The 25,021-nt window shown below is 37.2% G+C and overlaps 1 protein-coding gene across 7 annotated transcripts in view; it reads right to left on the bottom strand.

Moving 5' to 3' along the window:
• Positions 1 to 793: 793 nt before the first annotated feature.
• RPAP3 (RNA polymerase II associated protein 3) overlaps positions 794 to 25,021 on the bottom strand; it is a 50,397-nt gene continuing 26,169 nt past the window's right edge. For 6 of the 7 annotated variants that reach the window (XM_073327966.2, XM_073327968.2, XM_073327967.2 and 3 more), the window contains 12 exons: positions 23,972 to 24,093; positions 23,460 to 23,530; positions 21,966 to 22,100; positions 16,919 to 17,046; positions 15,222 to 15,343; positions 12,140 to 12,210; positions 11,895 to 12,011; positions 9,801 to 10,012; positions 6,515 to 6,710; positions 5,590 to 5,687; positions 3,817 to 3,917; positions 794 to 1,297 (listed from right to left, as the gene is read on the bottom strand). In XM_073327966.2, the coding sequence (XP_073184067.1) occupies positions 1,206 to 1,297; positions 3,817 to 3,917; positions 5,590 to 5,687; positions 6,515 to 6,710; positions 9,801 to 10,012; positions 11,895 to 12,011; positions 12,140 to 12,210; positions 15,222 to 15,343; positions 16,919 to 17,046; positions 21,966 to 22,100; positions 23,460 to 23,530; positions 23,972 to 24,093 (1,465 nt within the window). In that variant the 3' untranslated portion in view covers positions 794 to 1,205. The remainder of the gene's footprint in view (positions 1,298 to 3,816; positions 3,918 to 5,589; positions 5,688 to 6,514; positions 6,711 to 9,800; positions 10,013 to 11,894; positions 12,012 to 12,139; positions 12,211 to 15,221; positions 15,344 to 16,918; positions 17,047 to 21,965; positions 22,101 to 23,459; positions 23,531 to 23,971; positions 24,094 to 25,021) is intronic. The other variant, XR_012156781.2, reaches the window with a different exon arrangement.

Genomic DNA, 25,021 nt, shown 5'->3' with positions numbered 1-25,021 from the left:
AAGAATGCAGCAAAAATGAAAAAAAAAATAACCCACAAAACAACAACAACCCACAAGCAAAACTCCATATCTCAGCTATATCCATCTTGTTCTACTTAGGTTTTATTGGTTTGTTAGCTGTTCTGGATTTATACAAAAAGTAACTTAAAACAGACTAAGGTTGAAAAATCAAGCGCTCAAAAGTTAGAAATTGCCAGAATTAAGTTTGCCTGTACAACCTGAATGTGGCCCTCTTGTGTGTAGGCATTAGGATAAAGGATGGGATTTTCAGAAACATCTAAGTGACTTAAGAGCACAAGTCCCATTGAAAGTGCGTGGCAAATAAGACCTGGGGCCATCCATCGAACAAGGATCAAAAGAAATACTGCATAGCTACCAGCTTGTAAAGGGGATAGATTGATAGGACTGTAAAGAATTGTGCTCTCTGTGTGGTGCAATATTCATTCATATTTTTTTTTATATTTTCATTCAGCCATAGGTGAAATTCAGGGTCTTAGTGACTATTTTAAAAATCTTACATTGTCTGGAACCTAGTTATTTAAGAGAGATTCCTTTTGTACTACTGCAATGGGCATCTCAGCTGTCAGTGCCTAGAACTCAGCTTTAGGGCAATCTCAGCTAAAGAAATTTGGAATTTACTGGCCTTCAGACCCCAAGTTTGCAGAGCATCAGATGAAGTTTTCATGTTGTCCTGCGTGGCATCTATTTAAAGATAAATAACAATTTAGCTTATCTGAGAAATGTAAGTTCATTAAGTAGTACATTTTATGTTAAAATAAAATATACCAGCCAATTTTGAATTAAACACTGTTAAGTTTATTTCCCAAAATAAAATTCACGCTGATCTTTTAATAATCATCAAGTTACCAAAACCCACATGTTTATAAATAATTAACTTTATTTCTGAATAACTGTCAGCCTTAATCCTGCAACTCAATCTACTCAAGCGGACTCTTAAACCTGGAGAGAGTCCTCCTGGAACCACAGGGCTCTTAAATAATGGGCACAATTGCAGAATTGGGGCGTAGGCCATTATCCTTTCTAGGCACTTGCCATTTGGTTTTATCTGGTATAAGGATTTCATTACCTACATAAATGCAACTTTATGGATTTAACTCTTCCACTGATTTCAGTACAAGTAGCTCAGAGAAGAGGTGCGGAATCAGACTAGTTTACACATACAAATATGTAACATCAGTAATCCATTAATACTGAACACCATATCTCTTCTTCAGCTCTTCAACAGAATTATCCTCCAATCCGGACTGGTTCATGTGACTGAACAATACATGTGCAGCTGTAAGAGATAAAAATTAACATGACCTTCCATTTTTAGACTTTCAGACACACTATTTTTTTTAAATGTGTGATTTTAAGGTGACAAACTGTTATAGAACATAAATATGTCCTATCTGAAAACTGTCAATACATTTAATATGTCATTTGGATTCGATAGAAGAAGAAATCTCAATAGTTATTAGTTAAAACTCAATATTCTGTCTATAAGAAACTGAAAACAAAACAAAAATCCACAAATGGCAACAGCCAGCATTTTTGTTTTGGTGCTTTATACAATGAATAAAGGTCCTTTTACAGCAAGTGGTTAGGCAAAAAAACCCATAATTCCTCAAACAGGTGCATATTCCTGATGACAAAAACAGAAAAACAAACAAGACATAAGCTATCTTGTCTTATGCTATTAAAAACAGAAGGTAAAAAGTTTGTGCCAGATGTCAGACAAAATTGGCATAAAAATAAAGTTGTTTATTCAAATTTATAAGCTGTAATGAAGAAATATATACTGAAGTAAAAAAGCTGAAAAAGCTAATAGTTTCAAAACATGAAAATGACTTTTACAAGGAAACTATTTGTCCAAGAGGCTCAGGTTTGTTTTCTATTATAATGAAAGAGTGGTAGGTGTAGTGAAGCTCAGCTATGTTCAGTAATTTCCAAATTGATTTTTTAAAATGTCCATTTATCAGCAGTAGATGTCATAGGGCACCAAATGGCTTGTGTGCACACAACTGGTGGTCTCAGTCTAGGTCTGAAATAGACAAATATTCAAATGAAAAAAACACACCTCAATGGGCTGAATGAAAGGAGGGTCAAGGCACAAAGAGTAAAACTCCTGTGAACTAACTGTGGTGGTCCTTCAAGAACAGTGCTGACGCATACAGGCAGAACAATTTTGAGAAGCTTGCACTGTCTCTGCTTAAATGTGTTCTGTGGCTAAACAGAAGATGATTTCTCACTCCTAGAGACTGACTAGCACACACATGAACACTAATTAAAAATAAAATCAACTAAAAAAAATAGAAGTCAGAAAACAATTACAATGTAGACTAATGATCAAAAGATGCTAAGAGGGATCCAACAGAATCTGATTCACGTAACAAGTGTGAAAACCAATATTAAAAAAAAAATTTACTAACAAGAGTATTAGGGCAAAATTCTCAAGGTGGGTTAAAGCCTTTTACACAACTCAAGTGGTGCAGAGGAATCATAATGTAGCTGCAAATGCCCAGCAGAGATGTTCCAGAAGTACAGGAACTCTGTTGGAGTATGTGTGCTTTCACAGGCCCTGCACAACACATCCCACCGCAGAACCTAGAGGGACTAAAATGGTGGGGAACAGAGATGCGTCAGGGGCAGGGAGGAGCTCTATCATGGCAATTATCCATTGGCAGGGTATATTATATTAGTGACTCTTTTCCAATGGCACGAGTTAAAACTGCCACGAAGCAGCTCTAAGTTGTATCAGAGCTGGGGCCAGCCATGCAAATCAGGGAGCTGTTTCAGCCCACCAAACTTCTCCTGTGCCAAGACAGAATCAAGCCTTTAGTGCCTTGATATTACAGTGATGGGTAAAATGCAAAGGTGGCAGCACTCAGTACTGCAATTAGAGCCTGAGTTTGACTCTACAACATTTTGAACATTTTCTTCCCAAATTTGATTTCGTGAGAATCAGATATGAATGACATCATGCATTTTGCTACTACATTGTGCTCAATTACAACTGCAGCTACTAGCGTTTGTACACAACATTGCTATTGAAAAAGGTAGTTATAACCAGCATGTCTTTTTTGGCTGTTAGTTTGAGTTTTAAGAAGATCCTAAAAACTGAAAGTTTCTGAGAAGCACATTTAAAACAGCTGATTTGATCAAGCATTCATATGTCATTTAAAATCATCTAGATGGAATTTCAAGTAATCTATAACAAATCATTTACATTTCAAAGACAATCAAAATGTTGTTCTAAAATATATGCTTTAGGAATTATTTTGGGGAAGTTTCATGGCCTGTGTTACACTGAAGGTCAGACTAGATGATCACAGTGGTTCCTTCTGGGCTTAAAATCTATGAAGAATAATTTGTTTCAGGGAGGGTCCTTCACACCCCGCACAGTACCCCAAGGATTTGTCCCCATTTCTTCCTTTATTTTCCCCACTTACAAAAGCCCTATATAAACTGATCTCCCAGCCAAGAAGGATATGATTTGCCTGAAACCTGTCAGATCCACAACTGCTCAGGCAAGAATGGTCACTACAAAGTGGTGGAAAATTTCCCTTCTCAGAGTGGTTGAGTTCACTGCTTTTAGACTGATCCACATATCTTCCCCTCCACTCCCCATCAACCTCTCAAAAAAGAATCAAACTGGAAACCTTTTTAGAAACATGTAGTTAAAGCAGCCTCTGAAGTGTAAATAAATATTGGCTGTAAACTGAATGGATACTGAAGTATCTGACTGAAATGAGACGTATACCAAGATCCAAGTTTGAAAAAAAAAAAAAAGATTTGGCATTACTTTCTACTTACTTTTTTTCTCCAAGTCTGACATAAACATGACTGCCATGTCAAATCTTTTTAATTCAGATAGCCTCTGGAGAATTTCAAGGATGAGCGATGGTTTCTCTTTCCTAAAATAGCAAATTATTAAATATATATGAAAATAACTACCTCTGATTAGAAAGATCCAATAGATACAAGCAGGATTACGGAATTCAGGAAATTCAAGCTACAGAAACAGATGAAATCAAACAAACAAACAGTTTGTATGCAAATATTTTTAGTACTAGCGAACAAAGGTAAAAAAAAAATATACAGAAAGAAGGAGGAAAGTTGACAAGGCGACATTAAATCATGCACTAGTTATTGCTATTCTAAATATCAAATCATACTTTTCAGTGCCCAAAAGGTTGGTGCTTATGGTGCATGTTTCTTTTTGAACCTTTCCATAACCACAGCACCTTTCTGAGTTGTTATTCTTAGCTCATGATAATGGAGAGAGAAATCATATTCCTCGTTTTCAACCAAAAATGGAAACAACAGATAATATCACTTAAAAACACCATCTCTGGCTTTCCTAAGGAAACACATGCTCATACAAACTATGTCAGCTAAAATGCCTTAGTACTAAGAAATCCATTTGATGTGCCACTTTAGACATCTACAGATCATGATCTATTGATTAGTGTATGCAAATCCAGAGGGTTTCAGGAGGAAAATAAGGAGAGATTTTAATGGGTAGTAATTTGTTTGTGAGGATGTACAGACATCAGATTGTATGGTTGCTGTCATTTTCAGCAGTATGGAAAAATCTCTTTTTTTTTTTTTTTTTTTTTTTGACAATGAGAGCATATTTGACCACCTTCCTTCCTCTTTCACTACCAATGACTACAAATTATCTTTTTGATTTATACCTCAAGTTCCCCTCCTTTTAAAAACTGGTTTTAACTTTCTGCTCTCAACAAATTCACTCTCTAGCAGCCATGCAAGTAGTAACACGGAATGAAGGACATGCCTCTTCAGGTGTGGTGATTCACCCTCATGATTTGTTGCTGTTGGGACAATACTTGCTTCTGGCCTATATCTGGCCCCTTTAATTTACACTTGCTACTCTGCATCATAAAAAAAATATAACATATTTTTAGAGCTCAGATTAATTTAGAGGAGTGGCACATTGTTCATAATGAGCAGAATGAACTTTTTAGCCTCAAGTAATGCAGCGCTGAAATATCTCAAAAATAACTGCCAAGTGCTTTTTATTTTCTTAATATTAAGACTTCTATTCCCATACACATGCTCGCTACTTTTCAGTGTTCTGTTACAGAATACAAGCATATAATTAAAGGGGGAAAAATAAAAACCAAGACACTGAAGGCATCACAATGAAGATAGCATAAAATAATGAAATTTCTTAGTTCTTTGCTCGTCTTTGACCTACATTTTATTGTTTTAAAAATGAATTCTGAGCTCAAGGAATATGCTATCTTTCCAATAGAAACAAATCACTTCACATAGGCTATCAAGTAGTTAGTCAGTGGCCAGTAATGACACAATCTGAATTTAAACCAATGCCTTAACGCAAAAGGCTTTTTATTTCATTACCAATTTTCTCCTAGCTGGTCCTTCTGAAATACTCTTCTTTTCTGAAAATTAATTTCTTGAGGAATACATTTAAATAACTACATCCTGATAAGCCAGTGTTATATACTATAGACTACATATTCGGTATACTAAACAGAAAAAGCCTCTGTTGGATGCAAACAATATAAAACCCTAGGATAATTAGTGAGGAACTGAACTTACTCAATGTAAAAGTCTTGCAGAATTTTCAAAATCTGGTTAAATACATCTGGATCTAAGGATTTTTGGAACAGCTTTGGATAAAGCGAAGGCTCTATTTGCTTTGGAAGAATAAAAAACACTGTTATTTACAGACAAAAAATATTATTCAATTGTGAAAACTGAAACTAATCATTTTAAGTTCTCCTACCGGGATCCATTCCCTTCCACATATTTTTATAATGCCTACCAACATCATGGGCACTCCTGGAAATAAGTTAAAAAAAGCTACAAGAATAGGTTTTGGCCTATTATGCATATAGCCTTCTACATTCTGTTGAAAAGATAGCTGTAGTTACAAGGAAATATATTTTTCTTCTTAGAGCTCATTTTATTTTATTTACTTGTACATTTTTGCAAGTGATTGTTAAAGGTTTTTTAAAAAATGTACATTAACCTTTGGTAACAAGGGAGGAACTAAAATTACCTTTTTTCCTTCAAAACTATTGAATTAAAATATAGATTAAAGTAGGTTGAGGCACTTTAAAATACCTATACAGCCTATAAAGGGATAAGAATGCTGGGACAAGAATGCTACAGCTCCAATCCGGTAAAAAACACGTGAGTAACTGGAGTTCAATGTGGATACAAAATGTGTGTTTACATAATTTGGGCCTAAGTTAGAAGGAAGGGATTAAAAAAAAATGAGGACACCATTCATAGACTTATACTGTAAATGTCAAATAAAACAAAATCGAGCACAGAATGAAAATTATTTTCACATGGAGTCAAAGCTCCTTGGTATCATGGGAAAGGGGTTTAAATGAAAATAAAGATACTGCCATTTGTGAACTGTTAAATCATTCTAGACACTAAATTTCCCAATCCACCACCATAAAAGGACACTATTTCTTTAAGCACAGTTGTAGTCACAGAATACGACTCTTACCTTTAGGTACATGTACATCTTATCTGGGCAGCCTTTCAATTTTCTGAAATCAGATTCAAGCTGGAATGAATTTGCAGGGATTGCAGGAACATCAGATGTAGACGCAGGAAGTAATGTTTTTTCTTGTTCTAGATGATTTTTCAGACTGGATGATTGAAGTGTAGCTGATGGCATCTCTTTCATATTGGTAGGGGATCTACAAATATTTGTTTAATTGTACATTTTAAAATAAAAATTCTGTCCATTTCATAAAGGAGTCTTAGTTGGAGCTATTGGGTACCATCTCTTTTGCAAATCTGAGCCTTAATAAATATCCTCACTTTCAAGATTTTAGTAATAGTTTGTATAAAAAGCAATTATTTTCTTCAGACAAAAATATTCCTAAGCTTTGAAATAAAAGCAAAAGAACATATTTAAATTGAGCTAATTAAATGTTTGTTAAAATATGATTTGACTGGTCAATGTAAATGATTTTCCAGTCCTGTAAAGAAGTATGTGCTACATATTTATTATATTTCCATAAATAACTGTTTTTAGTGCACGAAATGCTTCTACCATTCAATATATATCAGCATTACATAAATTCTTTCCTCCACAGCTGCAAGAATAAGAAAATAAGTTTTCTTTGGAATTTCATAATGCAAAACAATAAGCATGTCAAATGTGAAAACATTTTCAACAGTGATTACAGTGCAGCCATTTGTTCTCCTATAATTTATTTGTCATTTCAATCAGTATATTTTTAGTGGTTAGAACATGGCCGTAAAAATGTACTTTTGCCCTAAAAACACTATAAATTGAATCCATTCAGTTGTTTAGGGGAGGAAAAAAAACAACTAAATTTTTCCAGACCATTTTCCAGTTAGTAAAAATATGTTAAAAAAGGCAAAGAATACCATATTAATATTCTCCAACAGTTCAAAGAGCCTGGGAAATTGGCTTAAACAGCCAATCAAGGATTCCCAGCACCTGGGTGTAGGGAGCTATCTCCACTGGTTCCAGATCACCCAGCCCAGCACTCACCCAGTTTAGGAGTCATCCCAGGGATGATTCCAGCCAATGTAATAACCCTATCACAGGCTCGCTGGCCTTTTAAGGGGAGTTGGGCTCAGCCTAGTCTGGAAAGGTCAGCTACCCTCTTCCTCCAGCTGATCCTGATCAGCTAGGGAGCAGATGGCCCTGTTTAATTATTAGTCCCAACTGGGAAGGGTTATGGAATGACCTCAAAGGGTTGCAAGAGCTTGGTTGGGGGAGGCAGGTTGATTCCGCTAGTAGGCTCTGGAGAAGGGTAGCTCCCAGACAAACACCCTGGTGGACTGAGGGTTTCAGGAAGGAGACTGGCTCCTATGACTGACCCTGGGAGGAAGGCGGCTCCCAGAGGGGAAATGCCCTGAGAGTCAGTGCTCTGTGGAGAGTGGGAAAGGCCTGAGAGCTTAGGCCAAGAAGGGTGAAAAACCTTTCTGTTTATAAAAACAACAAGGAGTCTGGTGGCACATTAAAGACTAACAGATTTATTTGGGCATAAGCTTTTGTGGGTAAAAGCCCCACTTCTTCAGATGCATGGAGAGAAAATTACAAGATGCAGACATAAATATACTGACGCATGAAAGGAAGGGAGTTACCTCACAAGTGGAGAACCAGTGTTGACAGGGCCAATTTGATCAGGGTGGATGTAGCCCACTCCCAATAATAGATGAGGAGATGTCAATTCCAGGAGAGGCAAAGCTTCTTTTATAATGAGCCAGCCACCCCGAGTCCCTATTCAAGCCCAAATTAATGGTGTTAAATTTGCAAATGAATTTTGGTTCTACTGTTTCTCTTTGAAGTCTGTTTCTGAAGTTTTTTTTGTTCAAGTATAGCTACTTTCAAATCTGCTATAGACTGTCCAGGAAGATTGAAGTGTTCTCCTACTGGCTTTTGTATGTTGCCATTCCTGATGTCCGATTTGTGTCCATTTATTCTTTTACATAAGGACTGTACAGTTTGGCCAATGTACTAACCCAGGAATCAATCCCTATAGCAAACCTCGTTGCCTACTCTGTCCCCATATCTACTCTGGCAACACCATCAGAGGACCCAACCACATCAGCCACACCATCAGAGGCTCATTCACCTGCACGTCTACTAATGTTATATATGCCATCATATGCCAGCAATGCCCCTCAATGAGAAACAGCAGAACTAAAATTCATTTGCAAATTTAACACCATTAATTTGGGCTTGAATAGGGACTGGGAGGGGCTGGCTCATTACAAAAGCAGCTTTTCCACTCCTGGAACTGACACCTCCTTATCTATTATTGGGAGTGGACTGCATCCACCCTGATCAAATTGGCCTGTCAACACTGGTTCTCCACTTGTGAGGTAACTTCCTTCTCTTCATGTGTCAGTATATTTATGTCTGCATCTGTAATTTTCACTCCATGCATCTGAAGAAGTGGGGTTTTTATGTTAGTCTTTAAGGTGCCACCGGACTCCTTGTTGTTTTTGTGGATCCAAACGGCTCCCCCAGTACCTTTCTGTTTATGTTGCACTTGGGATTACTGTTTAAATTTGTTACCAGTACCTTGCTGGGTGGGGCTGATGGAGACTACTCCTTGGGAGAAAACTGAGACATGGTGAATAGTGCCGTGGTGGGCCAAAAGGGGGGTAAGGTGGATTCTGACCCTGCCACAGGCTCCTTGGGAGCTCTTACCAGTCAACAGAACTTGGAGCAGACATGAGGCTCCTGGCTGCCTCCACAACTGGAGAAGCGGTGGCAAAATCCTTTAATACCATCTTTGTTGCTTCCCGTCCCCAGGTGTCCAGAGCAGACCTCTAGCACTCCTAAGAACCTGAGAATCTTGCACTAAAATTCCCAACTGACTTTCTATAATTGAGGTAAGATGTAATGCATAGGAAATGTAGCATATTTTATACATCAAAATTACATAACTTCCCTCAGATATTTGGAATACCTGAGCAAAACAATCTAAGTTAACAACTTGTCCACCTGTTTCTAAAAGGCTCATATTTGTTTCAGAAGTTTCTCTCCTTCACACACACACACACACACACATTCTGTGAACCTGTGTTTCCAAAGTAAATCTTCAAACAAGGTGTATATAGCTAAAAGACTATTTAATAAAAACAATACAGTAGTTAAGTTTTCAAATTTCAATTACAACTACATTTAAGCAAGATTTTTTGGTGCAATATTCAAAGCACGTAATAATCTGAGAAGGATTATATACCCAGTCCCGTTTGCCTATCAAATCTGAGAACACCAAAGAGTTTATTATACTCACTGGAAGGCTGGTATATCACTGATTTCTTCTATTTTCAACTGTTTTGCTCTAGGAGTATCAGATGTAGTTAAGAGGTCATCTTGATTTAGATTCTTAGTTGTTTCTACGCTTGTAGAATTAATCCAATTACTGACTAGAGTAGTAGTATTAGGCACATCAACATTCTGCATCTCATCACCAACTTCTTCAATGAATATTCTTCTCAAAGGCTTCTAAATAGAACAAACCACTAAGGTTAGTGGGATACTCTACTTTATTCTTTGTAAAGACTATTGTTTACAATGGACTAGAACCCCAGAGCCACTATGTTAGTGTGTGCTGGTGTCCAGTGCAGATACTTTACAATAAAAATATACAGACGGTTTACATATTTATTATAAATTTGTGACTTCAAAATTCATCATAAAATTAAAAATATTCTCTTTCATTTGCCTCTTTTCCCTGCTACCATTTTACTTTATTCGTATGTATTATGGGGCATTCTCACCTCAAAGTCATTCCATTTCTATATTTTGTTTTCCCAGACAAGTAAAAAACAAACAAAAACAAACAACCCTCCTCTCCCCCACACAAAAAACATACCTCTTCTGAGAGGCTCTTTAATCTTTCAATTTAGGATCTATGATATTTGGCCATCACTGGTCAACCAAATTTTGTATCCAAAGAAAGACATGCAATGAGATTTGACTAGCTTTATTTTGCATAAATAACTACAAATAGGTCTGTGGTCACAGAATTTAAAATCCAGCCATACTATTCACTAAATGACATCCTGAAGCAGTGAATTCCATAGTGTGCCTACCCATTGTTACTGAAATAATTTGTTTCATTTGTTCCAGTTTTGCTAATAATTACTTTGATCCCTGCCTGATCTCCAACAATTGCAGACATCATATTACAGGCCCTCCACAGGATCTCAGGGTCTTTTACCAACCACCCAAATGAAGGGTGAATTCCATCCACTGAATGTAATCTTTTGGGAGAAGAGTGTGTTATGCATATTTGCAAGGCTATATACAATTATTAGTAATGGGACTCTGAAGTTCAAACAGCTAATTAATCTGTTAAAGGGAAGAACAGAAGAATGCAAAAGATTCTGGGGCAGATTCTCTGTCATGACTGAGATCTACTTAACACAGTGAAGAGGCCTTCAGGGAACCAGTTATGACTTACCAGTCCCCAGCTCTGGCCCAGCCCCACCTTAGGTTAGAACAGTGTGAGTTGCTCTAACAGCTATGCTAACTAGCAACAATCTCCAAAGAACAGTCCTCTATCTTGGGGTAGGCAGAGTGCAATCAATTATGGACACAACCCATCCTGTCTTGTGTCAGGAGAGGCATAGGGTCTCCACTGGGGAGATACAAGTGGTTTCTGTTCTCTTTGTACTGCAAGATCAATGAAAAGGGAGCAGAGTAGGACAGTAAATTTGTAAGTGTCAGTAAATGCCTAACCTTAATAGAACCATGAAGGACAAATGAATCTATATTTAGTACCTCCAGTTAGTGCAGCTTTTAAGCTGAAAATTAGCATGTCAAGAATGCTACAGCTGATATAACCAAGTGTAATTTAACATTATAGAGGATATATTCTATTACATTTGTATTATACAATATCTATTAATTGGATGAAATAAATCCAATACTTATTTTTAAAATTTAAAGTAAAAGACATTATTTTCTACCTAACTTTAGTCTGTTACCAATTTTGGTTTAATACTACAATGAAAGGAATCAAGAAACAAAACTGTTTGGAAGTTAATTAAATTAAGAAAAAATGTATTTGTCAAACATTAGTGTGCTTTGCACTGTACAAAACACAGTAAATACTCTGTGTCCCAGGGAATTTACCTTATAGTTATAAGGAACAGAAAAAAATTAAAATTATGAATAGTGTAAGTCTAATGCATGCAGAAATCTGTATCTGCAAACTGCATTTATTATCTTAATATATATTTAAATAAGGCATTTTTACACTAAAAGTGTGCATGCCAAATATCAGTTTACATTTACAACACAACAGGTAAGAAAGGAATTAAATGTTTAACTGCACGCCCCTCTATATTTTCAAAATGTTTCCCCCTTCTTCCCCACTTACAGTTGATCTAAGATGTAAGGGTTTATCAATGGGCTGCACCAGGTTTCGTATTTCTGTTTCTTCTGCGGATGGTTCAGGACATTCCTGGTAAGTCCACAGCCCTTTCTCAACTAATTCCTTAAAGATAATTGTTCAGATAATTAAAATTAAAGGTTAGTTATGAAATTCATTACATTTATACATCTAATCTAAGCACAGAAATATTCTGTTAATAAACTGCAACATATAGTCACAAACATACATACATTCTGTATTTTGGTTAGTTCATTTATTGCTTGTTTATTGCCAGGTTCCAACTTCAAAACTGTTTCAAAATCTAAGTGAATAAAAAATATGAGAAAAAAAAGGTATAAGTTTCAAGTTGAAGCATTTCTGGTCTTTTTCTTTCTTTTTTTTAATTAAACTATCTGTTTTTTCCAAAGGTAACTGCCTCCAAAATAATTAGTTTACAAGTAAATTAGGGCTGTCAGGCGATTAAAAAAAATTAATCTTGATTAATCGCACTGTTAAACAATAATAGACTACTATTTATTTAATATTTTTGGATGTTTTCTATATTTTCAAATACATTGATTTCAATTACAATATGATACAAAGTGTACCTCGCTCACTTTATTTTCATTATAAACATTTGCAATGTAAAAACCAAAATAGTATTTTTTAATTCACCTAATACAAGTACTGTAGTGCAATCTCTTTATCACGCAAGTTGAACTTACAAAGGTAGAATTATGTACAAAAAAATAACTGCATTCAAAAATAAAACAATGTAAAACTTTAGAGCATACAAGTCCACTGAGTCCTACTTCTGCAAATGTGTTTTTCTGAGCGATTGGCTGGAGACGATGCGGCTCGCTTCTTGCTTACAATGTCACCTGAAAGTGAGAATAGGCATTCGCCTGGCACTGTTGTAGTCTGCGTTGCAAGATATTTACGTGCCGGATGTGTTGAAGATTCATATGTCCCTTCATGCTTCAACCACCATTCCAGAGGGCATGTGTCCATGCTGATGATGGGTTCAGCTTGATAACGAACCAAAGCAGAGCAGAACGCATGCTCATTCTCATCATCTGAGTCAGATGCCACCAGCAGAAGACTAATTTTCTTTTTTGGTGGTTCAGGTTCTGTAGTTTCCGCATCTGAGCGTCGCTCTTTTAAGACTTCTGAAGCCATGCTCCACACTTCATCCGCCTCAGATTGCAGATGGCACTTCAGAATCTTAAACCTTGGGTGGAGTGCTGTAGCTAATTTTAGAAATCTCACATCGGTACCTTCTTTGTGTTTTGTCAAATCTACTGTTAAAATGTTCTTAAAACAACATGTGGTGAGTCACCATCCAAGACTGCTATAACATGAAATATATGGCAGAATGCAGGTAAAACAGAACAGGAGACACAGAACTCCTTGGGGGAGAATTGTGTCACAAGGCTCGTTAAAAAAATCTGTTAATTAAATTTATCAGCATGGAAGCATGTCTTCTGGAATGGTAGCTGAAGCATGGAGGGGCATACAAATGTTTAGAATATCTGGCACATAAATACCTTGCAATGCCAGCTACAAAAGTGCCATGCGAATGCCTGTTGTCACTTTCAGGTAATATTGTAAATAAGAAGCAGGCAGCATTATCTCCCCTAAATGTAAACAAACTTGCTTCTCTTAGCGACTGGATGAACAAGGAGGAGGACTGAGTGGACTTGTAGGCTCTAAAGTTTTATACTGTTTTGTTTTTGAGTGCAATTATGTAACAAAAAAAATAAATCTATATTTGTAAGTTACACTTTCACGATAAAGAGATTGCACTACAGTATTTATACGAGGTGAACTGAAAAACACTTTCTTTTGTTTATCATTTTTACAGAGCAAATATTTGTGATAAAAAATAATATAAAGTAAGCACTGCACATTTCATATTCTATGTTGTAATAGAAATGAATAAATTTGAAAATGTAGAAAAACATCCAAAAATATTTAATACATTTCAGCTGGCATCCTATTGTTTAACAGTGTAATTAATCGTGATTAACTTTTTTGAGTTTATCACGTGAGTTAACTGTGATCGATCAACAGCCCTAAAATAAAATATAAAAATTAACTCCATTTAACTTGGAAAAATATAAAGCTAGACTATTTCCTAGTAGCTAATAATATATAATATAAGAAATGTTTTATAACTAGGTGGGAAAAACACATTTTATGTTAAAATAAGACTTATTATGAAAGCACCAGTCACAGTTCCATATTTAAGATTGATTGGCAAGTTACATTTAAATAGGAACTACAAATACATAATTAGGGCACCCAAACAGCCATAACTCTCTCCTGTAGTGATACCACAAGGCAGCAGGGCTGAGAAAAAAAAACATGTCTTTAAAAAAAATAATTTTTACCTAAAATGGAACTATAAACACTAAAATGCTTTAATTATAACTATGTGGTTATTGCACGGTGTCAGTACAGAGGATTAACGTTGTTTAGGTGCCTTAACTCTGCATTTCCATACCTTTAACATGTCTGGATTTCTTTTAAATTTAATCTTAATCTGAATTTCCTAGTTTTATCATGTTTCTTTCTCTAACAGTTACACTTTTCCTGTGACATATTTTCCCCTAAATTACTATTCTCAAACTAGACTCCATCTTAATGTAGTTTCTGGTTAGAGATAATACTAAAAATACATGCTGAAGCTTAAAAATTAGGTTGGTTTAATGACCATTACTGTATCAGTCTTCATCTCTCCCACTCTTCCAATATTCATGTCCCATGCTGTTGAGTCCTAGTTCCTTGCACGTATTGTTTACGTGTGTGTATATATGTGTGTGTGTGTGTATATGAGAATGTGATAAAAAGACCAAATGTCAATTGTTGATAAAATTTATCACTAACTCTATATGAAAAATAAATTGATGCAGCTTCATTTAGAAAATGTGACGACAAAAATACTGATGAAAAATAAGTATTATAACTTGCAGAATATAAAAAAAAATGTTTTTCATTATGTTTCATATAAATCCAAACCTAGAACCCTTCTACAACACTCTTTAAATAATACATTCCATTGCAATCTTTAGCGAGATAAAATTATCTGTTCAAATGAATAAGGGGTGGTAGGTGAAATAAATCTTCAATTTGGCCTACCAACACAAAAAATTAGAGATTTGACATTCATGGTACCAAAAAATTGGTCTTCCTAGAAGTCGTGCCCCAATATACTGGAAATGCCAATAAATTGGTTTAATTGTTTATTGGGTGTTTAAAGAATCAGGACTAAATAAATCTACATATGGTACCTAACCCATCACAAACATTTACTTGCATTCAAAGTCTCACCTTGCATAGCTTCTTTTAGCTTTCCTAGTGCTGATCTGGCAGTCCCTCTTCTGGCAAAAGCTTTAGAATAGGAAACATCTAGTAGTACAGCTTGTGTGCAGTCTGTTTCTGCCTCTTCATATCTCAGCAGAAAATAAATTTTAAAAGATTATTATACTAATCATGTAATGAAAACACAGTTTCAATATTAAAAATAAAAATAGTTTCTCCAAGGTATAAACATTTGGACCAAAGGTTTAATATCCGGATGCCTAAAATTAAATCCTTAAATCCATATCTAGTCACAAATAGAAGTGGCCTAGTTTTCAGAAGTGTTGAGCATCCCCAGCTCCCATTAAGTCAATGGGAGGCTCAGGAGCTCAGTACACCTTTGATACTTAATCACTCAATAAAAGAGGCCTGACTTTCAATCTAAGGGTTTAAACTTTAGGCACCTAGGTTTGAAAATTTTAGGCTTAGTTTTTCTTACATCCAGTGATATCACAGATCTAAATTCCCAGCTTCTGTCTACAGTATTTATTTCTAGACTTTTTTTTTTTAATAAACACACAACAAACTACAGAGTTTTTAGAAAGCAATATTTTTCCAAATAAGTGTAATCTAGCAGATTTATTAAAATTTTCTATATTATATACTTTAATATATTGGTTGTATACCTGAATTTTGTGACAGCCACACAGAACACATACTACATGGAAAAAGCCTTTACAAATGGTAGAAACATTTGTCTCATTTGATTGTAAAATTAAATTCCAGAGACAAGCATGTGCATCTATTGTTACTGGGATTTTTTGGTTTACTCAAACAGCAAAAACAAAAACCCAACTACCTTCCTACATCCATAACTGAAAAGAGTTTGTATAATTAAAAATATTTGTTTTATAGACTGCTTATAACCATTCCTTCAGAAGTTTGAAATTTGAATCAATTTCTTTAGCAAAATTAGCTCCCTTACATCCTATATGAGACATCTAGCAACTTTCACCACTATTCATCACTATTACCAGCAGGAGAGTGAGGGTGAGAAAACCTGGATTTGTGCTGGAAATGGCCCACCTTGATTATCATACACATTGTAAGGAGAGTGATCACTTTAGATAAGCTATTACCAGCAGGAGAGTGGGGTGGAAGGAGGTATTGTTTCATGGTCTCTGTGTATATAATGTCTTCTGCAGTTTCCACAGTATGCATCCGATGAAGTGAGCTGTAGCTCACGAAAGCTTATGCTTAAATAAATTGGTTAGTCTCTAAGGTGCCACAAGTACTCTTTTTCTTTTTGCGAATACAGACTAACACGGCTGTTACTCTGAAACCTTTTTATCTTTTTGTCATACATAAACAGTATTGATCCAGGTCCTTTGAAGAGGTGAGTACAGTTGCACAGAACTTTAAAAGTAAGAAAAATAGGACTGGTCAAATTGTGAGACAATGATTCAAGTTTCATTGTAGTTTCAACCAAACCCCATTTTTCTCTCTTTCAAAATGTTTTCATTAAAAATTAATCACAAGACGACATATGCATATATTAACGGAGACATTGAAAAGAACTGAACATTTGTTTGAATATATTTTACACTGAATTCTAAGAAGAAGATAGAATGAATGGCAGTAATGGTTTGAATTTAAATGAAACGGATGTATCATTTTTTGTTCCCAATTTACAAAGAATAGAGAAGTATACACTTAACTCCACTTACTTTTGAATCTTTAGATAGGCCATAGCTCTGTTAGCTGGCAGAAGTGCATTGGTGCCATCTGCTGCTATACCACGTGTATAACATTCAATTGCTGCTTCATATTTTCCCTCTTTGAAATATCCATTTCCCTGATATATTTGAATGGAAAAATTGTATAATATTAAGGAAGTTCTGACAAACACTATACACCGGTGAGCATTTAAAAATACTAACAAGGTGAGTCACATTAATAAGTGATGCGCTTTAAAGTTTGCTAGGTTTGAGAAGTACTTTACTACATTAAATGGGAGACATTTTGTAGCCAGATGTCTACTTAGTTTTCATATTTAGAAATAACACACTGGAAAAACTGTCAAACATGGATTAACTTTTTAACCTTACCACTACTCAAATATTCTTCACAAAATTAATTTCTCACAACAGACCAGCGCCATTGTGTGAGATGATTATATTTAACAGAATACACACACACACTCACACATATATATAAACAATAGAAAAATATATTTATTTTTCTATTGTTTATACGTGTGTGTATATATATATATATATATGTGTGTGTATATATGAGAATGTGATAAAAAGACCAAATGTCAATTGTTGATAAAATTTATCACTAACTCTATATGAAAAATAAATTGATGCAGCTTTATTTAGAAAATGTGACAACAAAAATACTGATGAAAAATAAGTATTATAACTTGCAGAATTTAAAAAAAAATGTTTTTCATTATGTTTCATATAGAAAGTTATTTAAAAAGAGTATAAACTTTTTCTTTTTTAAATGTCTGATGGGAGATTCCACTGACTCAGCCCTATTAAAAAAAGGACTCAATCATTGCTCAGATAAGGGTAGCAGTGTGCAGTTTATTCATCAGATCCCTGCTCTTTGGAAGAAGACTAGAAGATAATAATTTAGGAATAAAATAAAATCTAGAATCACAAATAATGCATGTGGCAAAACATTCTAATGCATTATGGTAGAAATCTACATCTATGATGCTTTTTTTTTTTTCCAGATAGTTATAGGACATCAGCTATAGAAAAGCTTACGGAGTTACTTCAAGATTATATGACTCCATATGACCCAACTATAACCTATAGTACCACCTGTTCCAGAATAAGTGAGAAGGAAGAAAACTTATAAGCACAGAGGAAAAACAAAAGCACACAGATTTCAGAGTAAGGAATCCTTAAAAATAGTCTATGACGGGGTGGCCAACCTGTGGCTCCGGAGCCATATGCAGCTTCTTCAGAGGTTAATATGAGGCTCCTTGCATGGGTGCCAACTCTGGGGCTGGAGCTACAGGTGCTAACTTTCCAATGTGCTACAGGGTGCTCACTGCTCAAACCCTAGCTCTGCCCCAGCCACACTCCACTCCTTCCCCCAAGGCTCCCGCCCCTTCCCCTGAGTCTGCTGCACCCTTGCTCCTCTTCCTCCACCGCCCCCACCCCGAGCCTCCTGCACACCACAAAATAGCTGATCGTGGCAGGTGGGAGGCGCAGGGATGGAGGGTTAGGTGCTGATCGGCTGTGCTGCTGGCGGGTGGGAGACACTGGAGGTAGTAGGGGGAGCTGACGGGGGGCTGTGGATATGTTACTGTGGCCCTTTGGCAACGCACACTGGTAAATTCTGGCTCCTTCTCAGGCTCAGGTTTCCCACCCTGGTCTATGACTTAGCTGTAAGAAAAGCCAAGAGATCCTCTTTCTCTATGTAGGCCCTCTAACTCATCATCTTCAGATCACAAAATGCTTTGTCAATGCACAATTCCTCCCCCTGACTATAGAAGTCTGTATCTCTAGTTATTATGGCTATTCTGAAAAAAATATACCTGGCACCACTGTTGCCTTGAAAAATGATGAAAAAGAGGCCATTTTAAAAAAGGCTCCTAATTATTTTATTCGGAGACAATCCTCCTTCCACCCTCTCACCCCACAATAAAACTAGAAGAAAAACCTAGAAGAAAAGAAAGTTAAGAGCCTCATTTCTGCGTATGACTCCAGCAACACAAGAAAGGCAGCATTTGCTGCAAGAGATAGAAGACAGGCAATTACTGCCTTTGTTTTTATCCAATTCTGCCTTCTTGCTGGAAGGAGAGGATAGTACAGTGGATAAGGGAGTCATTGTGGAGATTTTTTCTAGATGGCTCCAAAGAAGATATTCTCCATTTTCCTTCTTGGAGACCCTGAAAATGGCAGCAAGGAGGCACATCTTTAGTACTTTACAACCCAGCAAACAAAAAAAAGCCAAGTTCTATTCCAGGGCCAAATCTGCAGCTGCCTCCTAGTCTATGTACTTTAATGTTTCACCTCACCCTTAATCACTCCCCAAATTGCCTGAATATCCATGTGTTTCCCTTGTATTTATTGATTCATCCTCACAATTCCCCTATAAGTTACGGAAGTATTAACTCCATTTTACAGATAGGGAACGGAGTCACAGTAAAATTAAGTGACTTGTCCAAAGGCATTCTGTGGCAGAGCCAGGGACTGAACCCAGCTCTCTTACAGCTTACTTCAGTTCCTCAATTTCAAGATCAAAACTTCAAAGGTTCACACACGCTGTTTTTCTCCAACTCTTCCATCTGCACCAGTGACCCCATCTTTTATCGCCTGATCCCCACTCTGACTTCCTCCTCTACCATTCTCCTCAATCTCTCTCTTTCCTCAAGTTCCTTCCCCTCACAAGCATAAGCCTGCTATGGTCTCCCTCATCCTAAAACACTCACTCTTGACCCTAACCTATCTTTCCATTTACCATTAGCCCTCAGCTTCTAAACTCGTTGCTTTAAGTTCCTCTCTTTCAACTCCATCCTAGTTCTCTCTCCAATCTACCTCCATACAATTATCAAAGTTTCTAAAGAACTCATAACAGTAGTTGAAGGACCTCTACTCCATCTTCATCCTCCTTGATCAGTTGGCTGCTTTTTTAACAGCTGATCATATCCTGCTTCATGAAAGTGTTATTCCTTGCCTTCCTTTAGCATCTCCTTTGGTGGAAACACCTCATTCCTCCTGCTACAAAGATCCACTCTTTGACCATTTCTCTTCTTCCTCTGCATTCTCTGTCTGGATATTTTAAGCGCTCATATGATTTCACCTATGCTATTTATGTCAATTAGTAACAAGTGTACATCTACACTTCTGTCTCCATCCACCCTTGCCACTCAGTCCCTTTCTTTGACATCTCTTCATGGAAGTCTACTATCAACTTAAACTCAACTTGAGCAAAATGAAACTTATCTTCCCTCTAAACCCTCTTCACTCTGTCACTGTTGACATCACCATGATCCTGAGAGTTATGTAGGCCCAGAACCTTGGCGCCATCTTCAACTCTGCCCTCTCTCTAGCCCTCACAAAGCCTGGTCATGTCCAAATTTTCTTCCTCCCATACTATTTCCAAGATCTGGCTTTTTCTTGTTCTCCACACTACTACAACCCTCTTCTTGGAACCTTGCCACCTATCTTCCCTACTGCCATCTTCTTCTTGCTGAGCTTCCCAGCATCCAATGCGGCCACTCCATTTGAAATGATGCTCTAAAATCTTCCTCCTGGTCCATTCCAATTATGTCTCCCTTCCCTCTTTGACTATCTCCTCTCAGGCAATCCAGGGCCCATCCACATGGAGAACCCCCTGCTCATCCCCACCCTCATGCTGTAGTTATGCCCTCATGCCACCCAAAACTCCTGCTTGTGGTGGGATGGGCCTGCCACTACTACCTTTGATGACCCTCGTCCCCGTATTCAGGCAGAATGGCTCTGCCCTGAATGAATGAGGAGTCAGCCCCCTTCCAACACCAGTCTAGCACATGATGGAACCATGCCTACAAATCCCTCAGCAATTCACAGAGTCCCCTGATGAGGTGGTGAAGGTAAGGCCCCTCAAAGCAGCAGGTTTCAGTATTAACCACCCTGTAAGATGAATGGGTAAATTCACAGCTCTTGGAACTATCATTTCAGACTGCAGGCAAACTCAGGCAGACATCACTCCATCAACACCACAATGTTTACATTCACAAGGCTTTCTTAATAACCTTGAGGGCTAGAAGCAGGGTTTTTTTTTTTTTTTAAGTCAAGGCTACAATTCAGACATTATTGTGGGACTCCAGGAGCCATGTCCCTAGGGTCATGTCCAGAGTGAATATGCCCTAATCCAGCCCTGTCTCCACTAACTCCTTCTTCAAGCATCATCAGATTAAAGTTTCTTGTCCTCACAATCCTCAGATTTCCATCCCTTTTTATTTATCTGCTCTTGTACATTATTGCATAACGCACTGCCCCTTCAATGATCCCATCCTTAATAACCTAATTATTAACTCCCCCAACACCTTCTTCCAAATCACCCCTTCAAGCGTGGAGGACCTTCCCCAAACTAGTCCAGAAAACTACTACTCTGTCCTCCAAATCCCACATCAAGACCCAGTTAGTGTGTCTTGTCAATAAGAAAATGCAAACTTATAATAAATAGGTAGGTAGTGGCCCCTACAGTTTATTTGAATCTATTTTATTTCTTTGTTTATCACAATCAACTAACTGGGCACCACATGTTCCTGTCAGGGTTACCCACAACCTCCCGCATTCCCTGTTTGTTGTAACCACTTTGCCTCATTTCATCTTAGGCCCCAAATTTGCAACGGGGACTCCACTTGGGCACACTGGGGTCAACCTATGTGTAATACATCGCAGAATCAGGTTCTTAGATTGTAAGGTTTTTGGAGCGGGAATACACTTTTCCTATGTATTAGTATATTGCCTCACATAAAGCTTAATGACATCTATCCCATTTGGGGTCTTCTGGTGCTACTTTAATACAAAAGCCACTCAACCATAATAAACAATGGGCACTAGCCAGATAAAATCCCACCTCACACCCTTAAAAAATACACACTTTGTACAGATGAACAAAGGAATGAAGTACAAAGATAAAAAAAGATACTATGTACTTTTGTTGTTCATACTTGCACAGTAAAATTATAGTATACTGTTACATATCTTGAGTAAATGTTTTGTTCATTTTCCCCTCATGTGTAAAGGTTATGTGATTTACCAAATCTTTCTCCGCAATAGCCTTCTGCTTGAGCTGCAGCTCTTCTATTTGCTTTTTTTCTTCTTCTGTTAATTCAAGCTTCTTTCCGACTTCTTCAGCTTCATTTTGTTGTGAATTTTCTTTTGATGTTAGAGCCTGGGATATATAGCATCAGCAATATTATTCAATTCATTTTCTCGCGCGCTCTCTCTCTCACACACACCTTGTCTACATGGTGGCTTTGTCCACACCAGTCAGGAGTGTAAATTCTAATGTGCACTAACATGTCACTCACTAAGTTGACTAGGTATCTTTTAGTGTATGCCAGCAGGATGCACACAGGCCATTTAGTGTGCAACATGCTGGCACACATTAGAATTTACGTCCCTTCTGGTGTGGACTAAGGCACCATGTAGACAAGTCTACAGACACACACAAAATCTTCTTCAACTGGAATACATCACAATTTGTAGTCTAATCAAAACTATCTTGGAAAGCATTTTATTTATTTTTAAGGAAGCTACTTTGTTATAACTTGGTTGCATACAATTTCTCACTGTTAGAAATAAAAACATTTAAAAGGGACTAGCTCTTTAAAAGGGACTAGAGCTCTTCATTGTGTTGAAGTGTCTACCTACCACATGCTTCCATCACAGCATCTCTGTGAAGCACAACTTTGATTTTTGTTAAAATATTTAGCAGAGGGCAGTAAAATTCCTATTCTGATGTTCCAGTTTCTGAAGCACAGTTGTCGCTTATTCCCAGCACAGTCTGTACAACATCAGCTCCATCTGGCAAATCATTTTCAAGTTCATTACAATGTTTAAAGGGTGAAGATTGGTTTTAAAAGTAACTTTTCCAAATGCTTCCAAAATAACAGGTGTATATTTTTGGACTCCGAAAAACTTGTATTTATCACAACTCATTATAATGTACATTCTCTCAGTACACTGCTTGCGTGGTGGACCTACCATAGACTTTAATCCACAGATTTTTGATCTCCTGCCATGATTACACCCACTCACCACGCTTCCAAACTACAAAAATTAGTCTGAGGCATAAGTAGAGTGCACTCAAGCATACGTTCAGCCAGAATTACTTTGTAGCTAACAGAACATGTAAAGTTCATCCACTTATATACAGTGCTACTATGTGACTTGTGCTGGACTGATCAGAAATATTTAAAAAAAAACCAAACCAACAAAAAACACAAAAAGAAAGATATCAAAAACAGGTTAGAAACATGACATAGTCAGAAGATTGGTATCCTCTATTTTTTCCATCAAGATTTATATGTGTTAGTCCACTGTAGGTCAATGAGCTACCATTTCATTGATCAATGCTCATAAATTTGCAAGAAGTAGACTAAAAACTTCCTTAAAATCCTGGGGGGAAATATGCCATGTACTAAAACCATAAATATAAAATTAACAAAGGGTTTTTTTGACATCACGAATCAAGTTAAATATAAAAAAGGTGTTTATTAGACTTTTAGCAACGATTCATCTCTCTTACCTGATCGATTTTCTGGAGTTCATTTTTTGCTTCAAAGTTATCTGGATCCAGTTCTAAAACCTTTTCATAATCTAAACAGTAGACAGGACATCAAAATTACATATTTTTATATAACAACATTACAGGTGAGAAATTAGAAACTAGCATATTTAAGTATTACCAAAATGTGAACTAACAGCTTCTATCAAGTCATTTTGTGGTACTACAAAAAAACCTAGCTAGCTGGCTTAAGATGTCACACAGTTTACTATTCTAAGCCATTAAAAATCCTATTATTTCATATACTACTTGTAGCTACTCTTCTTATTTAGACTTACTATCCCTTTTCAACTTGCCAGATAAACTCAATCTGGCATCCCATTTGATTTCTTCTTGAAAATGGAAATCAAGAGTCCTTTATCAACAGGGATAAAAACAAAACAAATATCTACAAAAAGAAGCTTTAGTGTAGTAAGTGTATAAAATAGTTTGCATGTACAATAAGAATTGTTTAAAAAACCAAAACGACTAACCTTCTTTGGCCCCCTCAAGATTTTGCAAAGCAAAGCGAGCCGCTCCTCTCCTGGAATAAGCCTTTATATAATTCTTATTTAGTGCAAGTGCTAAATTGCAGTCAGATTCGGCAACAGAAAACCTATAACAATACTGGAAATTATTTATTTTGAATACAATTTAGATTAAAGAGAAACATTTACCCAAAGTATGACAAAACATTAGAGAGTCCATTTTGGGGGGATTCAGTGACATTAACCCGCTAAATAAAGATGATGCTAGAGGGGCGGTATTCGGCATTAGTTGTTGACAGGAACTCTGACTCTTCCTCAAAGTATTTTCAGCACTATTCTGATGGTAATCCCCTTTGGGAGTAAAAGGGCAAACAACAAACAACTGGGACTTTTCCTGACATCTGGAGGAGGCTAGAGCAATACCTGCTGCCCAGACTGAATTCCCAATAAACTGCCTGGATCATGCCCAGAAATGAGGTTTAGATCTCAGTTGAGGTACTTGATAAAAGGAGCAGTAAGGGCTTGTCTTCATGAACACTTAGTTCACAACAAGCTGGGGTGTAAATCAACCCCAGACTAAACTGTTGTGCACTAAGTGTCCGTGCAGACACTGCTGCTGTGCACTAAATGTTGCCTAGTGAGCTTTAACCTAGCCTGCTTTGAAATGGGAGCAGACTGAAGTACGCTAGGGCAGCGCTACTCAAAGTGGTGGTCCACGGACTGGTGCCGGACCGCGACCCATTGGCTGACGGTCCGTGGTGCCTGGGACCCGAGGCAGCGCATTCTGCTCACACCGGCTCCGCTCCGCTCCCCACGCACAGCCCCGACTCATGCTGGCTCAACCCTAGCTGCTGCAGCACCAGCTGCCAGCGATTCTGCTGCGGCTGTTGCCATTGCCCCCTGCCGCGGAGAGGGAGAGGCGCTGCACGAGCTGCAGTGTGTGTAATGTAGGTGTGTGTTTCCTGCACGTTATGCCATCCATTCACGCTGCCCCTCCAACCAGCCCTGAGCAGACAAAGCCCATGGACACACTAATGAGGAGAAGACTCATTCATC

The sequence above is a fragment of the Lepidochelys kempii genome, chromosome 1 (assembly GCF_965140285.1).
Source record: "Lepidochelys kempii isolate rLepKem1 chromosome 1, rLepKem1.hap1, whole genome shotgun sequence".
Lineage (NCBI taxonomy): Eukaryota > Metazoa > Chordata > Testudines > Cheloniidae > Lepidochelys > Lepidochelys kempii.
Note: the sequence above shows the minus strand (reverse complement) of the source record. Positions and strands in the feature narration are given on the sequence as shown.